This window comes from Geotrypetes seraphini, chromosome 1, assembly GCF_902459505.1.
Source record: "Geotrypetes seraphini chromosome 1, aGeoSer1.1, whole genome shotgun sequence".
Taxonomy (NCBI): Eukaryota; Metazoa; Chordata; class Amphibia; order Gymnophiona; family Dermophiidae; genus Geotrypetes; species Geotrypetes seraphini.
In genome coordinates, this window is record NC_047084.1 from 377,232,750 (window position 1) to 377,251,338 (window position 18,589).

The 18,589-nt window shown below is 40.3% G+C and overlaps 1 protein-coding gene across 5 annotated transcripts in view; it reads left to right on the top strand.

Moving 5' to 3' along the window:
• LOC117346340 (E3 ubiquitin-protein ligase TRIM39-like) overlaps positions 1 to 18,589 on the top strand; it is a 200,123-nt gene that overhangs the window by 138,225 nt on the left and 43,309 nt on the right. For all 5 annotated transcript variants that reach the window (XM_033915743.1, XM_033915769.1, XM_033915779.1 and 2 more), the window contains one exon: positions 5,719 to 5,792. In XM_033915743.1, the coding sequence (XP_033771634.1) occupies positions 5,720 to 5,792 (73 nt within the window). In that variant the 5' untranslated portion in view covers position 5,719. The remainder of the gene's footprint in view (positions 1 to 5,718; positions 5,793 to 18,589) is intronic.

The following is an 18,589-nucleotide window of genomic DNA, read 5'->3' on the forward strand; positions in this document are numbered from 1 at the left end:
GATATGCCCTAAAACTTTTAGATGTGTTTTTATTCAGTTCGCTATTCATTTTCACAAGGTAGTGTTGTGGTGCTGTGGGAAATACTTACAACATTTTACATCAACATTATTCAGCACATGACACACTAAATTTCATAAGAATTGGCTGCGTTCTATCGAAGATATGACAAACATTTTGTAATGTAAAGTAATTTATTTCTTATATACCGCTACATCCGTTAGGTTCTAAGCGGTTTACAGAAAATATACATTAAGATTAGAAATAAGAAAGGTACTTGAAAAATTCCCTTACTGTCCCGAAGGCTCACAATCTAACTAAAGTACCTGGAGGGTAATAGAGAAGTGAAAAGTAGAGTTAGAGGAAAAATAAAAATAAAATAAACATTTTAACAAGACAGCATTGATCTAAATACTTTGGAAGGTAGAAGAGAGGAGAGAAAGGAATAGAAGCATGATGAAGTGATGACGTGGAGCAAGTAAGTTTAGGTGTGTTTTTTTTTTTTTTCGGCTCATAGCCCAACTAAATGATGTGAAGCCATGAAACTTACACGTTATTCCACACTTTTCTTGACACAACTTATAAGTTTTATGGCTCCACATCATTCTCTGAGAACTTTTCAGCGGCCCCCTCATAAAGAGTGCATTTTTTTGTACCGTTTCAAATGGTTCCAGGACTGAGAGATACTCCATGAAACTAGTAGCAGATGTAAAACAAATTGGAGAAAGTCTTATTTCACTCAATCAGCAAACGAGGTGTGAAGTTTGTTGCCGAAGGATGGGATCAAGGCATCTAACATAGCTGGAGGAAAAGTCCTTAAACAATTATCAGTCAGGTAAACTTGGGGACTGACACAGCTGATTCATGGAAGTGAACAGGAAGAAGTGGTCTTTTCTTTCAGATTTGCTGGGGATCTCTTAATAACCTGGATTGGCCATTATCTGAGATAGGCTGCTGGGCTCTATGGATCATTGGCCTGATTGAGCGTAGCACATAGAAGATTTGACAAGGTGATATGCATATAGCCCCCTTTTACTAAACTGCAGTAGAGGTTTCTACCATGGCTTGGAGTGCTAAATGCTCCAACGTTCATAGAATTCCTATGAGTGTTGGATCATATAGCACTCTGGGCTGCGGTAGAAACCTCTACTATGGCTTAGTGAAAGGAGACCATAATTTGTAATGTCTATTGTAGATGTTTCAAATTATACATACATTCAGGGGCACATGAGAACATAAGCATAGCCTTAGTGGATCAGACCAATGGTCCATTTAGCCCGTCTTCACGGAGGCCAATCCAAATTAGAGGTCTGCATGGGAACGGGGATCGCGGGAATCCCAAGGGTCCCGCGGGAATTCCCCCTAACCCATGGGACTCCCATGGGGACCCCCCTCTAGTCAACGGGACTCCCACGGGGATGGAAGTCTTTGGAAGCAGGGTTCATCCATAGAATATAATGGACACGTCAGCCTTACTAAAAGAGGGGGTTTATAAGTTAATTACCTGAACAGAAAACAAAAAAGGGTTCCACCAAAGAGATTCCACAAGGAAAACAGCAGCGGAAACACAAAAGAAACTGTGGAATTGATGATCCTGTCAGAAGTAATTGCTGCTTTTTATGGGGACGGGCGGGGATGGAGGTAATTCCTTGCGGGGATGGGTGGGGATGGAGAGGATCCTGACGGGGACGGGGGGGGACGGAGAGGATCCTGGCGGGGATGGGTGGGATTTCTGTCCCCGCGCAACTCTCTAATCCAAATCACAAGTACCTGGCAAAAGCCCAAATAGTAGAAGCATTCCATGCCACCGATCTAGGGCAAGCAATGGCTTCAACCATGTCTGTCTCAAGAGCAGTTTATGGACTTTTCCTCCAGGAACTTGTCTAACCCTTTTTTAAAACCAGCTATATTAACCGCTCTTACCACATCCTCTGGCAATGCATTCCAGAGCTTAACTATTCTCTGAGTGAAAAAAATATTTCCTCCTAACGGTTTTAAAAGTATTACTCTATAACTTTGAGTGTCCCCTAGTCTTTGGGGGTGATTCCATATAATCCTTTGTTTTAACTTTGTTTAAATTAACTTTGTGGTATGATTTTTATTCTATCATTATTGCTGTTCTTTTCATGCTGGTATTTGTGTTAATTATTTATTTTATTTTATTGTAAACAATTTTGATCTATAAATCAGAAATGGCAGTATATCAAGAATTTTTTTTTTAAAAACCCAACCACAAACCCTAAACATATAAATGGGCATCTATAGTTAGGTGCACTAAGCTGAGCAGCAATTCTATAACGGCACCTGTGTGCCAGGATTCTGTTATACAATACTAGTGTAAGTCAGCACTTGCATGCCTAAAGTTATGCACAATCATTTATGCCAGGTCAATGGCTGGCTTGAATAGCCACTCTAAGGGCCTCTTCTATCAAACTGCGCTAGCAGTTTGTAGCGCGTTGAGCCACGCTGCTCCCGATGCTCATAGAGTTCCTATGAGCATCGGGAGCAGCGCGGGCCATTCAGAGTGGCTCTCTGTGCTAAAAACTGCTAGCGCAGTTTGATAGAAGAGGGTCTAAGTATTCCATGCTATGTTCCAAACTAACAGTGATAGTATGTGATGATCTTAAGGTGGTCAAACAGGCGAAAGCTAGAAGGATGATAGGGTGCATAGGGAGAGGTATGGCCAGTAGGAAAAAGGAGGTATTGATGTCCCTGTATAAGACTCTGGTGAGATCTCATTTAGAATATTGTGTCCAAATCTGGAGGCCGCACCTTCAAAAAGATATAAAAAGGATGGAGCTGGTCCAGAGGAAAGCTACTAAAATGGTGTGCGATCTTGAGAGCTGCACGGGAAAGGGGATGACGGGAATCCCGCGGGACCCGCGGGCATCCCGCGGGTTCCCCCTTCGGGTCACGGGGATCCCATGGGGATGCCCCCTAGGGTCGCAGGAATCCCATGGAGACGCTCCCTAGGGTCTCGGGGATCCCGTGGGAATGCCTCCGAGGGTAGCGGGGTTCCTGCGGGGCTGGATGTACTAAGTCGCGCGGCTTTTCTCCCTACCTGCTCTGCTTGCAGCACAGAGCCGAACGGAAGTCTTCCCAATGTCAGCGCTGACATCGGAAGACTTCCGTTCGGCTCTGTGCTGCAGGCAGGGTAGGTAAGGAGGAGTAGCCTCGCGGCTCGAATGGCTACCAAGAGAGGGGGGCGGTCCGCCCCGCCCCGGGTGCAGCACAGCCGGCCAGGTCCCCTTACTTTTGTGGTGCTTCCCCGACCGACCGACAACAGCCCTAGTCCGACAAACCTCCCTGCCCTTAACCGCGAATCTAAATTACCTTCTTACAGCAGCTGTAAGAAGGAAATTTAGATTTGCGGTTAAGGGCAGGGAAGTATGTCAGACCGGGGCTGTTGTCGGTCGGTCGGTCGGGGAAGCGCCACAAAAGTAAGGGGACCTGGCCGGCTGTGCTGCACCCGGGGCGGGAGAAAAGGAGGGGGAAGAAGGACGCTGATAGCACTGGGGAAGACAAAGGGGTGGAGAAGGACGCTGAAAGGCCATGGGGAAGACGGGGGGGGGAAGGACACTGAAAGCATTTGTGGAAGACAGAAGGGGGAGAAGGATGCTGACAGGACATGGGGAAGACGGGGGGGGGAGAAGGACGCTGAAAGCACATGGGGAAGACAAAGGGGTGGAGAAGGACGCTGAAAGGACATGGGGAAGACGGGGGGGGTGGAGAAGGATGCTGAAATGCCATGGGGAAGATGGGGGGGTGGAGAAGGACGCTGAAAGGCCATGGGGAAGACAGAGAGGGAGAAGAACGCTGAAAGGACATGGAGAAGACAGAGGGGGAGAAGGACACTGAAAGGACATGGGGAAGACAGAGGGGGAGAAGGACACTGAAAGGACATGGGGAAGACAGAGGGGGGAGAAGAACACTGACAGGACATGGGGAAGATGGGGGAGAAGGACGCTGAAAGGAAATGGGGAAGAGAGAGTGGGGAGAAGACGCTGGCAGGGAAGAAGACAGAGATGCCAGACTATGGGGAGAGCGGAGGGAAGAAGATGGGTGCCAGACCAATTTGGAAGGGGGGAGAAAGGGAGAGGCATAGTAACAGAGCAAATGGAAGACGCAGAAGGAAGAGAGACAGTGGATGGAAGGAACTGAATGAGAACATGAGGAAAGCAGAAACCAGGCAACAAAGGTAGGAAAAGAATTCTATTTCTTTTTTTTTTTTTTTGCTTCAGGATAAAGTAGTATATTAGTTGTGTTGATAAAAATTTATAAACAAAAGAGGCTCAGGTAGAAACCCGTTTACAAAGTATTTATTCTTCCCAATTAATATTTCCAAATTAATAAAGTCTTTTTGCTTATTTGTAAATGGGTTTCTACCAGAGCCTTTAATTCAGTAGCATAATTAAATGAAATAACTATTTCTGAAGTTTATAGGGACGGGCGGGGACAGAGGGGATTCCTCACGGGGGACGGGCGGGGACGGAGGGGATTCCTCACGGGGACGGATGGGGACGGAGGGATTCCTCACGGGGACGGGTGGGGACAGGTGGTATTCCTCATGGGGACGGGTGGGGACGGGTAAGACTTTGGTGGGGACGGGTGGGATTTCTGTCCCCGCGCAACTCTCTAGTGCGATCTTTGTCGTACGGTGTATAGGGACAGATTTAAGGATCTCAATCTGTATACTTTTGAGGAAAGGCGGGAGAGGGAAGATGTGATAGAGTCGTTTAAATACCTACATAATATAAATGTGCATGAGTCGAGTCTCTTTCATTTGAAAGTAAAACTCTACAATGAGAGGGCATACGATGAAGCTAAGAGGTGATAGGCTCCGGAGTAATCTGAGGAAATACTTTTTTACGGAAAGGGTAGTAGATGCATGGCATAGTCTCCCGGAAGAGGTGGTGGAAACAAAGACTGTGCCTGTGACTAGGGTGTAATTGATAACTGAAACTTGAACTTGACTGCAGAGTTAGTTCAAACTATTTGCAGTTCACTTTACTGACACTGGTTTTATCAAAGCTGTTTATCATAATGTCACTTCATAAACACTTCCATTATGCTCCCCAATCTCTTCATTCAACTCCTTTATTACACAGGGTGAGCTGTTCCGAATCCCACCCTCTTCCCTCAGCCTGGGACCACTTTATCTTTCCCACCAAGCTGAAACATTCCTCCCACTCTGTTGGAAGCAAGGTCTCTCACTCTCACAGTTACCCCTTTGAAATGGATCTTCACACAGTCTTTGTCCTGTCCTCTCCTGATGACACCTTCAGGAGGGCAAAATCCCAGCTTATTCTCTCAGTGAGCCACTCCGGGTACCACCCTTGTTCCTCAGCCTGAAACCACACTATCTTCTCACCAAGCTGAAACACTCTGCTGTCTGTTGTTCTTCTGGAAAACCCACATGGATCTTACCTCTATAAGCACTTTCAGTAGTCTCCCTCAGGACTAGGGTTTTGACAGGAGAATCAGGATGGTCAAAAGCCATGATCTTATTCCTCTTCTCCCTTTCATACTAGCCCTCATTTCTACTCTAGTTAGGGGCCTCCAACCCCTCCAAACGTTCTTTTGTCCACACACTCATACTTAGTGACTCCTTGAAGAATTCCATGCCTCACGCTCTTCAGCAAAGGCATTCTTCAGAAGGGGGGAAGGGGGTCACATTTGTCTGGAAAAAGTAACATAAGTTTTTTGTTTGCTTTGTACAGGATGTCAGCCTATTGCCTCATGCTCGTGCTGCTCTTGTCCTGCTGTACTATGAGAATTCATACTTCAGATTTAGGTAGGCATCTGCTTTAGTCACTTTTGTTATGTAGTACAGTATTTGGCATTGATGGTATAAAATGTAGTGATATCACCTAAATCCTGCATGTAGTTATAATTTGATATGTTATTTATTAAACTGTGTTCATGTGTAATGTTCAACAAGAAGGGTAGCTTTATAACAGGTTGCCTATTTTTAGACTATTCTATAAATATATATAAATACCTACGGGAGAAGTTGCCAATATGCGCTATCATTAGACAGGTTATTGTACTGATAATCATAGTTATTAGTAACTAGGTCTCATTGCGTAAAATAGCATGAGTTAGATGGAAAATGACCCATCTTATTGGTAGCTCATGCTGGTAATTTCTCCCCTAAGTGTTTTTGTTACAGCATTATACTATCTAACAAACAGTATCCTACAAAACTTCAATCATTTTTTAATTCTCTTCTTAAGTCTTCAGAAGGGCCAGTATTAGCCAAGTGTTTTCAATGGCTAAAATACTGTTTTGGCACTGGCCTCCTCATTAGACCCGTTTATATTTTTTTATAAAGTATTCTTAGTGCTTTAAGTGCTCCGTGCTAAATAAAAAAAAAATTTTTATATATAAAAGCTTTTAACTTATTTATTTATTTTTTTTACTTTGTTGCTCATATCGGGAAGGGACATGTTTTGCCCGAAGGCTGTATCAAGAAAAGTTAACTTGTGTGCACAGCTTAATTGTTTAACAAGGCCGATTGGCACCAATAAATGACAATTAGCACTTCATAATTGATGCTAATTGGCACCAATTAGACGTTATATGCACCACTTGGTAGGCATATTTTATAAAGTAGTGCATGTCAGTTCTAATGCATGAATCTGAAAAGGGGTCATGGCCAAGGGAGGAGCATGGCCTGATTGTGGGCGTTCCGAACAGTTAAGCACGCTGGTATACAGTAGAATGCGCCTGATCCACACGCAAGTTAAGTGCAGGTATCTAGGCCTGGATTTCCTTGGCCTAAACGGCTGTGCCTAAATGTTATGCCATGTACGGCCACTAAGCATGATTCTTTATATAGTTCATGGCATTGATTTTTTTGATGCTATATATAGAATCAGGCCCTAAGGCCCGGATTTATGTAAAGCCGCTGAACATTAGGCACTGGCAGGTGCATAAATTGTGCCTAATGGCACCTAACAAATATTTTAATTAGTTTTAAGTGGCACGATAATTGGTTGCACCATTAAAAAAAAAATTAAAAATGCATTTAAAGAAATTAGGTGCCGGTAGGCGCCCTCGGGGCCGGTGCCTGGGTCCATGGCTTCTAGTAGTGTCTAGTGACACCAAAGCTCGGAAGTGGGTGTGTTTAGGGGTGGTGATGGACTTTGCCATCACTAAGCACTGCTGGCCCTGATTCTACAAGGACTAGGATTGCTAGATTTCCCCTTTGAAAAAAAGAGGATGCCTGGCCCCACCCCATTCCACCCCCAGCCTTCCCCATTCTGCCTCCGGCTCCATCCCATTCCTCCCCCAGCTCCAACCCCATGAACCTCTCTGAGCGCAAAGGCCGCATTTAGAAGCCTTCGCACATGTGCGGATGTTGACGCAATGATGTCACGTGCCTGCGCATGTGCTTATGACATCATCATGGTGACAGCCGTGCATACGCAAAGGCTTCAAGATGCGGCCTCTGAGCTCAGGATTTCCAAAACCCATACAAACTGCCAAGTTGTGGAAATCCCTCCGGATGCCTGGGTAGTCCTCTAAAAAGAGGACGTGTCCAGGTTTTCATGGACATATGGTAACCCTAACAAGGAGCCTAAATGCCGGAAATGTAGGCCTGTAAAACCCTGGCCTACATTTCTGGTGCCTAGGGTCCTTTCTAGCTGTGATTTTGTAAGTGGCGCCTGTCCATGATTGACACACAGCAGGCACCATTTTTCTAGGCACCTGCCGTGTCAGGTGCCTCTTACAGGTGCCTTAATGCATAAATCAGCATTATACCAGAATTCCAAAAAGAGCACTAAAAATTGAACATGCAAATTTTGGCACATGTCTAATTGGCACATGCAGTTTAATTGACTGAGCCAATTAGTGCCAATACTTGCAATTTTACAAGCAATTATTATTGGTGCTAATGGAAAGGTAAATAATGTTTCCCATTTACTTGTTCCACCACTTACAATTTTCTAAAATATTATCTTATCCCCTCCAGTTGTCTTTTTTTCAGACTAAAGAACCATGGGCTATCGGCTTTTGGGATCAAGGTTGGCCCATGGGTATCCAGTGGCCTAGATGACTCTTCAGCAGTGTGCCGCCTCCCCCCGAAGGCAGCTCAAGCTCTACTCCCCATAGTCCAACATCTCCTGTTCCCTTCCCCACCTCTCTGTGTATAGCATCTCCCCTCTCGTTCCCTAGCCTCCCTTCCAAGATGCCCAGCATCTCATCTTGCCTCTTCCCTATCCTCAAGATGTCTAGAATATCCCTTCCCTCTCCCCAAAGTGTCCAGAATCTCATTTACCTTTCCCTGCCCTTCCTTCTCTTGCTCCTGCTGCTGCCATTACCAAATATTTCCAGCCCTCATCCTGCACAATAATAGTAAATCAGCGTGGCACAGAGCCTTTAGCACAGTCCATGCTCAAGGGTTGCCATGTCCCACCCCTCTGAGGAAAACTTCCAGAGGTGGGACATGGATAACATGACCATTTATTTTTTTTCTTCATAATGGGACAGGAACCCCACTGGATCCCCCTCCCCATTTAAAATAGGACATATGATAATGTTAAATATAGTGCAAAATATAGACAGCAGACATAAATTCTCAAAACTGAGACATTTTGATCACTACTAAATTGAAAATAAAATAATTTTTCCTACCTTTGTTGCATGGTGATGTCATGAATCTCTGGTTGCACTTCCTTCTGACTGCATCCTTTCTTTCTTTCTTTCTGTCTTTCTTTCTCTCTCCCCTTTCTTTCTTTCTCTCTCCCTGCCCTCGCCAAGCTGCTGCTGCTGCAGCGACTGATTTCTCCAAGCTGCCAACACCACTGACGCAGCAACAGGCCAGGTGGGTGCAACGACTGCACAAGCTTACGTCGGAGAGGAAGTTCCGGGCCAGCCAGGCAGCGATTGGCTGGCCCGGAACTTCCTCTCCAATGTCAGAATTAACATTGGGGGAAGGGAGTAGGCTTGTGCAGTCACTGCATGCACCTGATCTGTTGCTGCGTTGGCATTCGGAAAGCAGGAAGAAATCCCAGCCTCCACGATCGACATTTTAGGCACTGTTTCAGGACACTCTTTAGAGGAGGTGGGACATGGATAACGTGACCATTAATTTTTTTCCTCAAAATGGGACAGGAACCCTCCTGGATCCCTCCAGCCCCCCCCCTCAGCCCCCCCTCCAGCCCCCCCAGACCGCCCTTCCCTGTTCAAAACGGGACATATGCTCATGTTAAATATAGTGCAAAATATAGACAGCAGACATAAATTCTCAAAACTGACGCATTTTGATCACAAATTGAAATAAAATCATTTTCCTACCTTTGTTGTCTGGTGATTTCATGAGTCTCTGGTTGCACTTCCTTCTGACTGTGCATCCTTTCTTTCACTTCTTTCTCTTTCTTTCTTTCTCCTTGCCCCTTTCTTTCTTTCTGTCTTTTTTCTCTCTCCCTGCTCCCCCCATGCCTCCGCCGCAGCGGCCAAGTTCACGCACCTGATCTATTACTGCATCGGCGTCAACGTTTTAGGCACTGCTTCGGGATGCTCTTTCTGAAAACGGGACATTTCAGCGTCCCAAAGCTGTGCTTGGGGACAACAGGACATGCTACATAAAAACAAGACAGTCCCGTTAGACATGGAAAGCTTTGAGTGCAAGCCTCTGCTGAAAATCCCTATACTTCACTGAGAGCAACTGTAAATTGTTGATCTCTTGCCATTCAGGTGCTGTGTCACTACCCCTCAGATTTTGATGCACTAGGCAGATCCTTAGTGAAACGAACAGGATCCGTTTCTAGGTCCCGAAATTGTTCTGCAAAATATTCTGTCATCTGGAGGCAATTCCCCTTAGAAAGAAAGATAGGTAGCCAGTATTCTAAAGAGATTTTTGCCTGATTTATTATGAGTCTGCAAAACATTTATATATCTGTTACATGGGTCAGTGGTAACCATCACAACAAAAGGGGGATGGACAAGAGAGGGGAGGGGGTGCGTGAGCAGGATATGTACTTCATTGTTTAAATCTTAAAGGTGTTAAGAGCTGTGGGGGGTTGAGCCTTCATGTCTCAGACAACTAACCTAGTTAACATAAATTAAATGACCTCTTCCCAAACCATTAAGAGAGTAAACACCCAACATTCTTCATTTGATTACTTCCAGCACAGGCAGGAACAAAAGACATAAAATATGTGTGTCCTTTTCAAATGTGTCCTTTCATAGACAGAGACAGAAAATCTATCCTTTCATTTCACCTAGTTCACCTGGTGGCAGGGCCATCCCTTATAGAAATGTACATAGGCAAACATATTTAGCTCACTTGTCAGAAATTTGGCTTTATACCCTAATTTTAGTAGATTTTTGGGGAGGCTGTTTTACAGTCATTTCAATAAAAAACACATTTGATTTGGATTAGAACTTTATAAAGTCTTCAGATTGATTTTACAAGCATTATTTTATAGGTTAACACACATAAAATTATTTTTGTACACACTAAGGCAGTGTCACGCAAACTTTCCAGCTGGCTTCACACTAAATCCAGTGCGCGGAGGCCCATCTGGCTGCGACCCACTTTGGTGGAGGGATCCAGGAGGTGCGAGGAGAGGATTAGAGACGCTGGCCAGGAGGAGAGTCATCTGTGCTGGCTGACTTCCTACAGATCGTGCTTTTCGCCGTGAGAGGCATGTCCTGTAGGCAGCCATCTGGTGTGGATGACTCTCCTCCTCACCAATGCGTCGCGGAACACATGAAATCTCAGGAGGCACGTTGGTATGATTGTATTATGAATGGAGTAGAGAAGAAATTAGAATCCTTTACATTAGGGATTAAAAAGACCAAGAATTCCAAAATGCAACGTGATCTAGAAGATTATAACAAAGGGAGTATTTACCCTTGGAGTAAACCTAAAGAATTTCAGAAGAGAAGGAAATTTTCATTCTTTAAAAATCAAGATCGTCTTTATCATACAAACCAAGGTAATCAAGGACATCCAAGAAAAAATAAGGGAGATAGACAAGGCATTTCTGTTCCTATTATCCAGTCACCTAATGGTACCATCAATAATGGACCATCTACTTCGGGCACTCAAATGAGAAAAAGGATTAGGAGTGACTCAGATGAACTCTTTGTATCCCCACTTAAAAGCCCTATTGTTCCTGCCTCTCATCTTGTTTCTCACACAGATCCTCATACAGATAATTTTTTAGAAAAAATATGGCCCGAAAGAGGGCCGATACAGCCAAACAACTACAGACCATTGATAAAACATCAGGGACTGAATATACGAGGGGGTTATCAGTATTACCAACAAAACAGATATCCACAGCCTCAACAGTACCAAAACAGGTTTTTTTATTCGAACAGAGGAAGAGGAAGAGGCAGAGGAAGAAGCAGAGGCAGTGTAAGTTATTAAATAATTCTCAAATCATGCCATCTCAAAATCAAAATCAGAGAGAAGAAATTCCCATATTTAATATTTCTAAATTTAGTCTATCTCAAGTTCAAACAGATGTTCTACGGAAAGGTTTATCCTTTGTCCCATCAAGTCCATATGATTCATTTCAAACTAAAATTGATCTTTTTAGATTTCAAAGAAAACTTCAGATTATGCACTTTTTTTCAAATAGTCCATCTTATACAGATATGTCGGTTCTTAAACCTGTATCGAATTGGTTTCCTCCGGGCCCTATAGACCCACTTATTGAAGCTTTCCAATCATGTGTTACTCATGATATTGCCATTTTAGAAAAAGAGCACAAAAAGAAAATGTTCTTCAACCTTTCAAAAACAGAGCAATCTGCTATTAAAGAACTAAAGGAGAACACCGACATTGTCATAAAACCTGCTGATAAAGGTGGCGGTATTGTCATAATGGATCGTTTGCTATATATTTCTGAGGTAGAGAGACAAATCTTTGATCAAATATACTATGCACCTTTACAAATTGATCCTACCGAACAACTTAAAACGGAGATTGATTCTCTAGTCAAGATAGCAAAAGAAGCAGGGTTCATAACTATGAAAGAGAGTGCTTTTCTGACTGTTGATTATCCTACTATCCCTACCATCTATATGTTACCGAAGATACACAAATCTAACACTAATCCTCCAGGTCGTCCTATTATTTCTGGAAATGGTTCCATCTTAGAACCTTTGTCAAAATTTGTAGATTTTTTTCTAAGACCATTTATTCCAGGCATTACATCATACATTAGAGATTCTTCACATATGATCAATATTATTGATGAATATGAAGGTTTGTTGAATGATATTATATTGGTTACTATGGATATCGAATCATTATATACAAACATTCCACAACTGTCTGCATTAGAAATCATTGAAAGAACACTTAGAAAAAGAGAAACACACAAAAGAATACCTAATCATTTTGTACTCACACTAGCAAGCATAGCATTAACAAATAATTATTTCTGTTTTCAAGGACAATTTTTTCAGCAGATTAAAGGTACAGCCATGGGCTCATCCATGGCTCCGGACATTGCAAATCTCTATGTTGCGAATTTTGAGGATATCTTTTTACAAACACATCCTTTTCAAAACAATGTGGTGATGTATAAAAGATACATCGATGATATTTTCATATTGTGGAGGGGAACAAATGAAGAACTCAACCTTTTTCACCAATGGTTAAACACGTGTGATGAAAATCTGAAATTTAAGATTGAACATAACAGCGAATCCATTTCTTTTTTGGATATGAGAATTTTTAAAACGGCTTATGGTTTAAAAACTACCATTTTTAGAAAAGATACTGATAGAAATTCCTATCTGCATTTTACAAGTTTTCACAACAGGAGTCTTAAGAAGAATCTTCCTTTTTCACAATTTTTAAGGTTACGCAGATTGTGTACAGATATTGAAGAATTTGAAAAACAGGCTCCGGCTATGCGATATAATTTTATAGCCAGGGGATATCCAAAAGAATGTGTTGATGAATGTTACCAAAAAGCACTAACAAAACATAGAGATGACTTATTACATCAAGTTACAGTCAGATCAAAACCTGAACTAGTGTGTACTCTGAGATTTTCATATCTTTCTAGTGATATACAGAATATCATTAGAAAAAATTGGCACATTCTACAACCACATGCTTGTTTCGAAAATGTTAAACCAATAATAGCATATTCAAGAAATAGGAATCTAAGAGACATCTTAGTGCCTTCTGCTCTACCAGAATCCCCAGTTATCAGCAATGATCCTGTGGGACACATACCTTGCGGACATTGTTCTATATGTAAGCATAGTATGACGGTGACTAGTTATGAACATCCAGTGACTAGAGCTAAAATAAATCTGAAAGAATATAGTGACTGTCAGACATCTCAAGTGATTTACGCCATCATTTGTCCTTGTGATAAATGGTATATTGGTAAAACAAAACGGATGATTAAAACTAGATTAATAGAACATAGAAGCTGTATCAGTAGAAATGTACCATCTGCTCCGATAGTTGAACATTGGTATGATAAAGGACACTGCATTGCGGATTTAAAGTTTTTTGTTTTGAAAGTTGTTAAGACCAGGTGGAGAGGTGGCAATTCTGATAATTTCCTTATAAAGGAGGAACAACGCTTTATACACAATTACAATACCATCAGTCCACATGGCCTTAATATAGATTTAGACTTAAAAGCTTGTCTGTGAGCCCTATTTTATCTTTATTTTTTTTTTTTTTCCATTTTTCCTTTTTTAATTCTTTTTTCTTTATTGACAAAGTATTTTTTTATATTATTATTTTTCATTTATTATTATTATTATTTTTCAATTATTTTTCATTTTTATTCTCCGTTGTTTATATTTTTATATTACACCTTTTTATATACACATTTTTCTTTGTTATTTGTCCTCTTTTTCATGTTTCTTTTACATTTTTATGTCTTTTTTATAGTTTCTCCTGTTTTTTGAGAAGTTTTTGGCTTTCTTTTTGTCCATAGGGCTTTTTTTTGTTCCCTTTACAGATACGGATGACGTCATCACGTTTTTCACGTCATCACGTTTTCCTCCGTTTTTCTATTTACAGCGTTTTTGCGACCTGGTCACTTTACAATTTTTCTTTCACAGCCAGCATCTACACGACGGCGTTCTGGTAAGGGCTATTTTTATTTTTATTTTTACTTTAATTCTTGTTTTCATTTAGTTTATTGGGTTGTGGTTTTATAGCCTTACTTTTGGTGCCAGTACTTGAGCGACAGCGTGTCTGCAACCGTCCTTGTCCTGAGTTTGCTTTTTAGCCTTGATTAGTTTATCGAGCAGTTTTAACATTTTTACCTTTTGACTCTTTGTGCCAGTTTTTTAACAACTGCGTTTTGACGTCCTTTTCTTTGTGCAAGTATTTTAACGACTGAGTTTTGACAACTATTCTCTTTTGGTCTTTAGTTTTAATTTTTAATGTCTGCTGTTTTGGGATACTTCAGCTTTATATTTTACTTTTTGTCACATATTTTTCAAAAGATGTACTATTCTTTAATAGATGTACTATTTTTTAATAGATGTACTATTTCCATTTTAGATTAATACAGGTTGCTAGAGTGGTCCATACTAGAGGTTATTTACATCCAAAGATCTTTAAGGTACTGCAGTGTTCTCATACCTTTATTTATTTCACTGAGTATGTTTGGGTTATTAACATTTTATTTTAATATTGACTATTGCTATGTCTAGTTGTTCATTTTTATATTGATTATCTCTAAGTAGTCTGTGGGACATTGGTTCAATGATTTTATAAAATAAAATATATTTTAATAATACTTTAAATAATATTTTAATCTTTTGTGACTATTGTTTTTTGTCAAATATGTTTATGATACATTTTATTTTTATCTTTAATCTCCTTGGGATAATACATTGATTAATTATCTTTCTAATTATTTATTATCTTTTTAATTACTTAATCAGTATTGTTATATTAACTTAATTAGTTATTATTTTTTAATTAGTTGATTAATAAAAATTTTTTTAATTTATTAATATATGAAATGGTTGAATTGTCTAATTGTCTTATTGTGAATTTTAATTTTTGTTATTATTAATTTCTTTAGTAACAATATATAAATATATATTTCTCTACTGCATGAGTATACAATATTTTGATTTGTATTGATTATACGTTATTAATTTCCTTGGGATTATACTTTATCATTAACTTTTGATCCATTAATATATAGGATGTTTAAATCATTTTATTGTGATATCTAGATTATATTTAATTTTAATTATTATTATGATTTATTTGATATTAATTTGAACAATTTTATACGATATTAGTTGGTTATACTTTTGTATTTAATATATTGTTGTTTGCATGGCTTTATGAGATTTTTATATGCAAAGTGTTGTTGTTTCTGTCTTTTTAATATATTTATAATATTTTTAATATATTCTTAAAATGTATGTATTTGTTATTCTTATTAGCATATATTATGTTCTTTGTAGTGTACATATGGCTCTATATGCATATATATAATTTTATACATTATCTATAGACTCCTGACGCAGGCCGTAGGGCCGAAACATGTACATGTCGGGTCGAGTATTTTTGGAAGAATAAAGAATAACCTGATTGTCCAGATGAGTTGAAAGACATCTTTATTTGGTGCACCTTTTTATTGGACAATTCCACTTGTTTCCATTATTCTTTCATAGACAGAGACAGAAAATCTATCCTTTCATTTCAATCCCCTCTTACGTCATGAAAATGACGTCATAAATGCACAGCATGAGCGTGGAGGGAGAGATATTCTAGATATGTCTCTTGAGGAGGGGTTTTAGGGGCTGCAATGAGTCAAACAGCACAGGAACAGTCTAAAAATTACATAAGCAACAAGAGTGCAGATAATAATAAAGATTATAACAGTAAGAAGGTCTAAGTTCAACATTCTTATTGATAGTAATAAGGGACTCAAACCTAGCGTTAACCTGGTCTCGGGCCTTGAATTCATCTGGGACCCCTCTTGGGACCCCTATCTCATCAATGTATAGCTAAAGCGCACTGGCCTATCTACTGGCTGAGTAGTTTAACACGGAGCCGGAGGTCTCCACAGAGCCAGTAAATATCACCTAAAGCAAAATCTGATGCTGCAACAGTGAAGCATACCTATAATTTCCAAAAAAGAATACTAGGCTGTAGTTAAATTTCCAGTATGCCTCGGACAATAGTTTCTGATTAATACATTAACACATTTTAGAATCAGGACTACTTGAAACCGTCTTCCTGCCCTCAGGGTCTATCTGCATCCCCTTGCCAGAGTCAGATTGATACAATTTCCCATTGGCCTTTGGTGACACCAGCTATGCCAACCGAAAATGCTGAACGCCTGCAACGGCTATGCTGACATCTTCCATATTCTTTGAAATGAAAGCAAACTTGTGGTACCCTTAGCCAGCTTGCCTCGCTTATGCCTTGCCAATCTCTAACAGTATATCATAGCTGTCCTCCAAGCTATGAAGATGAACAGTTCCCATTATGAGTTCAAACCTCTGTCTTAGGTCGTATAGGCCATAATCTGGGCGGGGATCCCAGTATGCCCATATCTTACCCGTCGTTGAGCGAATGAACGTGCATAAGGGTTGTAGGAAACTTTCTCAGGAGGCCCAGGCAAAAAGGTACAAGGATGTCATAAGAGAGTATGTAAGTATGGGATATGGGATAATATTATCTCTGACCCTGGTAATGGTAATGCAGTAGGCCATGCCAAATTAAAACCAAATTAGAACCAAATTAGCAAGTTGTCAGAGAAGATACTGGAAATTCATGTATAACTGCCTTAAAAGCTAGAAGGAACTTTGTGAGAAAAGAAATGTACACGTGTTTCACTCTACAGCAAAGGAGAATCATAACAATACATAGCAAAATTTGTAGAATAGTTAAGATAGGATGAATTAAAACATTAAATACATGGTTTGCAGTGGGCGAATACTCAAAGAAAAGTTCCAAAGCTTGAGACATGAGCATCTTGGAGCAAATTTTGTGCAATCTGTCCATTTTCAAAAGTGATAGTATGATTCACTTCTTTGGAGGTTTTCTTAAGTTGTTCAATGTAAGTATGGAGTTCAGTAAAGTTCAGCAGCTTTTGGAATGTCTCATTCCCCATTCCAAGAGGTAGTGGATGTACAGCATATGAAATAAAGTCTGAAATGTCCATAGAATAGGTTAAATAGGAGGAATTGTACAGCAAAGCGTTCTTAGGAAGGTGGCTATCTCCGATGAACAGGAAACATTGTGTACAGCATGTGTGGAAAAGTCTTTGCAGTCAGGGTGCAGGAAGATGAATTACAGTCTAGCAGGAACCGGCAGTCTCTTTAAACTGGTGAGATGCACACTTGGGATGAAATGATGTTTGCACAGGATCACTGGAAATTAGTGGTGTTCACCCTTTAGATGAAATGATGTCTGTGCATACAGGGAGGGATTTGAAAAGAGTCCCGATATCATTCAGCAGCTGTACTCCAGTGTGATAGAAAATGGAAGAGAAACCATGTTGCCTGTACTGAATGTAGAGAGAGAGAGAGAGAGAGAGAGAGAGAGACCAGGTTGCCTGTACTGAATGTGGCAACATGTGACAATATTAATACATTTACTTGTTATAGTTATGGCAAAAGAGAGACAATATTCAAGTACTTAAGGTTCTTAATCAGACATTTCAAAAAGATATGTTTTTGTGTGCCGCATATAACTATTATGGCAATTCAGAGAGACCATAATTCTGTACTGAATGTATTAAAAAAATTATGTCAGTCAGAAATGTGTACTGAATGGTTCATATCAAGTGAGCACCATAGAATAAACACTGTATAGATATAGAATAAAACCTTTTAAAACCTTTTCTTAAAAATATAACCCCTAACTAAGCTACATTTAGCATATGCAAATTATAGGGAAAAAAGAACATTGCGCATTTGGGCTAGTAAAAAGTGGGAAAAGAGCTAGCTCTAGAAATGGCCAATATTATATATCCTGGGGTACCCCTCAAACCAAAACAAGTAAACAAAACACAGACCACATGACACAGACAAGACACAAAACATATAGCTCTAGGTTTCAAACTATTCTTCCATCGGTCAAGTGTTCAGAGCTGAACTTATCTCTGGAAATAAACACATTGTTATAGAAAAACAAAACAGAGATGAACACATGAGTAAATTATATGGACAAATAATGCATATCATAACCATCTCATATTTAGAAAAGCTAATGTCTCTTTGGATCGTCTTTATCTCTGCAGTGACAAAGAGGATCCCTGGAAAACACCAGAAATATCCTAGTGCCAAAACTGGGATGGGCATGCATATATCCGAACCGCTGCTAAGAAAAAGAAAAGAAAAACACATTTTAATTTTGCAACATCCTAATTTCAGCTAAAACAATAGGAAGGAATTTTTTTCCATTCACAAATGTGCCAGCTGTGGCTTTCCAGATTTTATCTTTAATAGTCCTGTTCATGCGTTCGACAATACCGGAACTCTGTGGGTGATATGGGAGATGAAATTTCCACTCAATGCGGAATGCGATAGCTAAATCTTTGCATACTCTGGCAGTGAAAGCAGGACCATTATCTGTTGATGTGTGTGGGACATCCCCACCTAGGGATGATT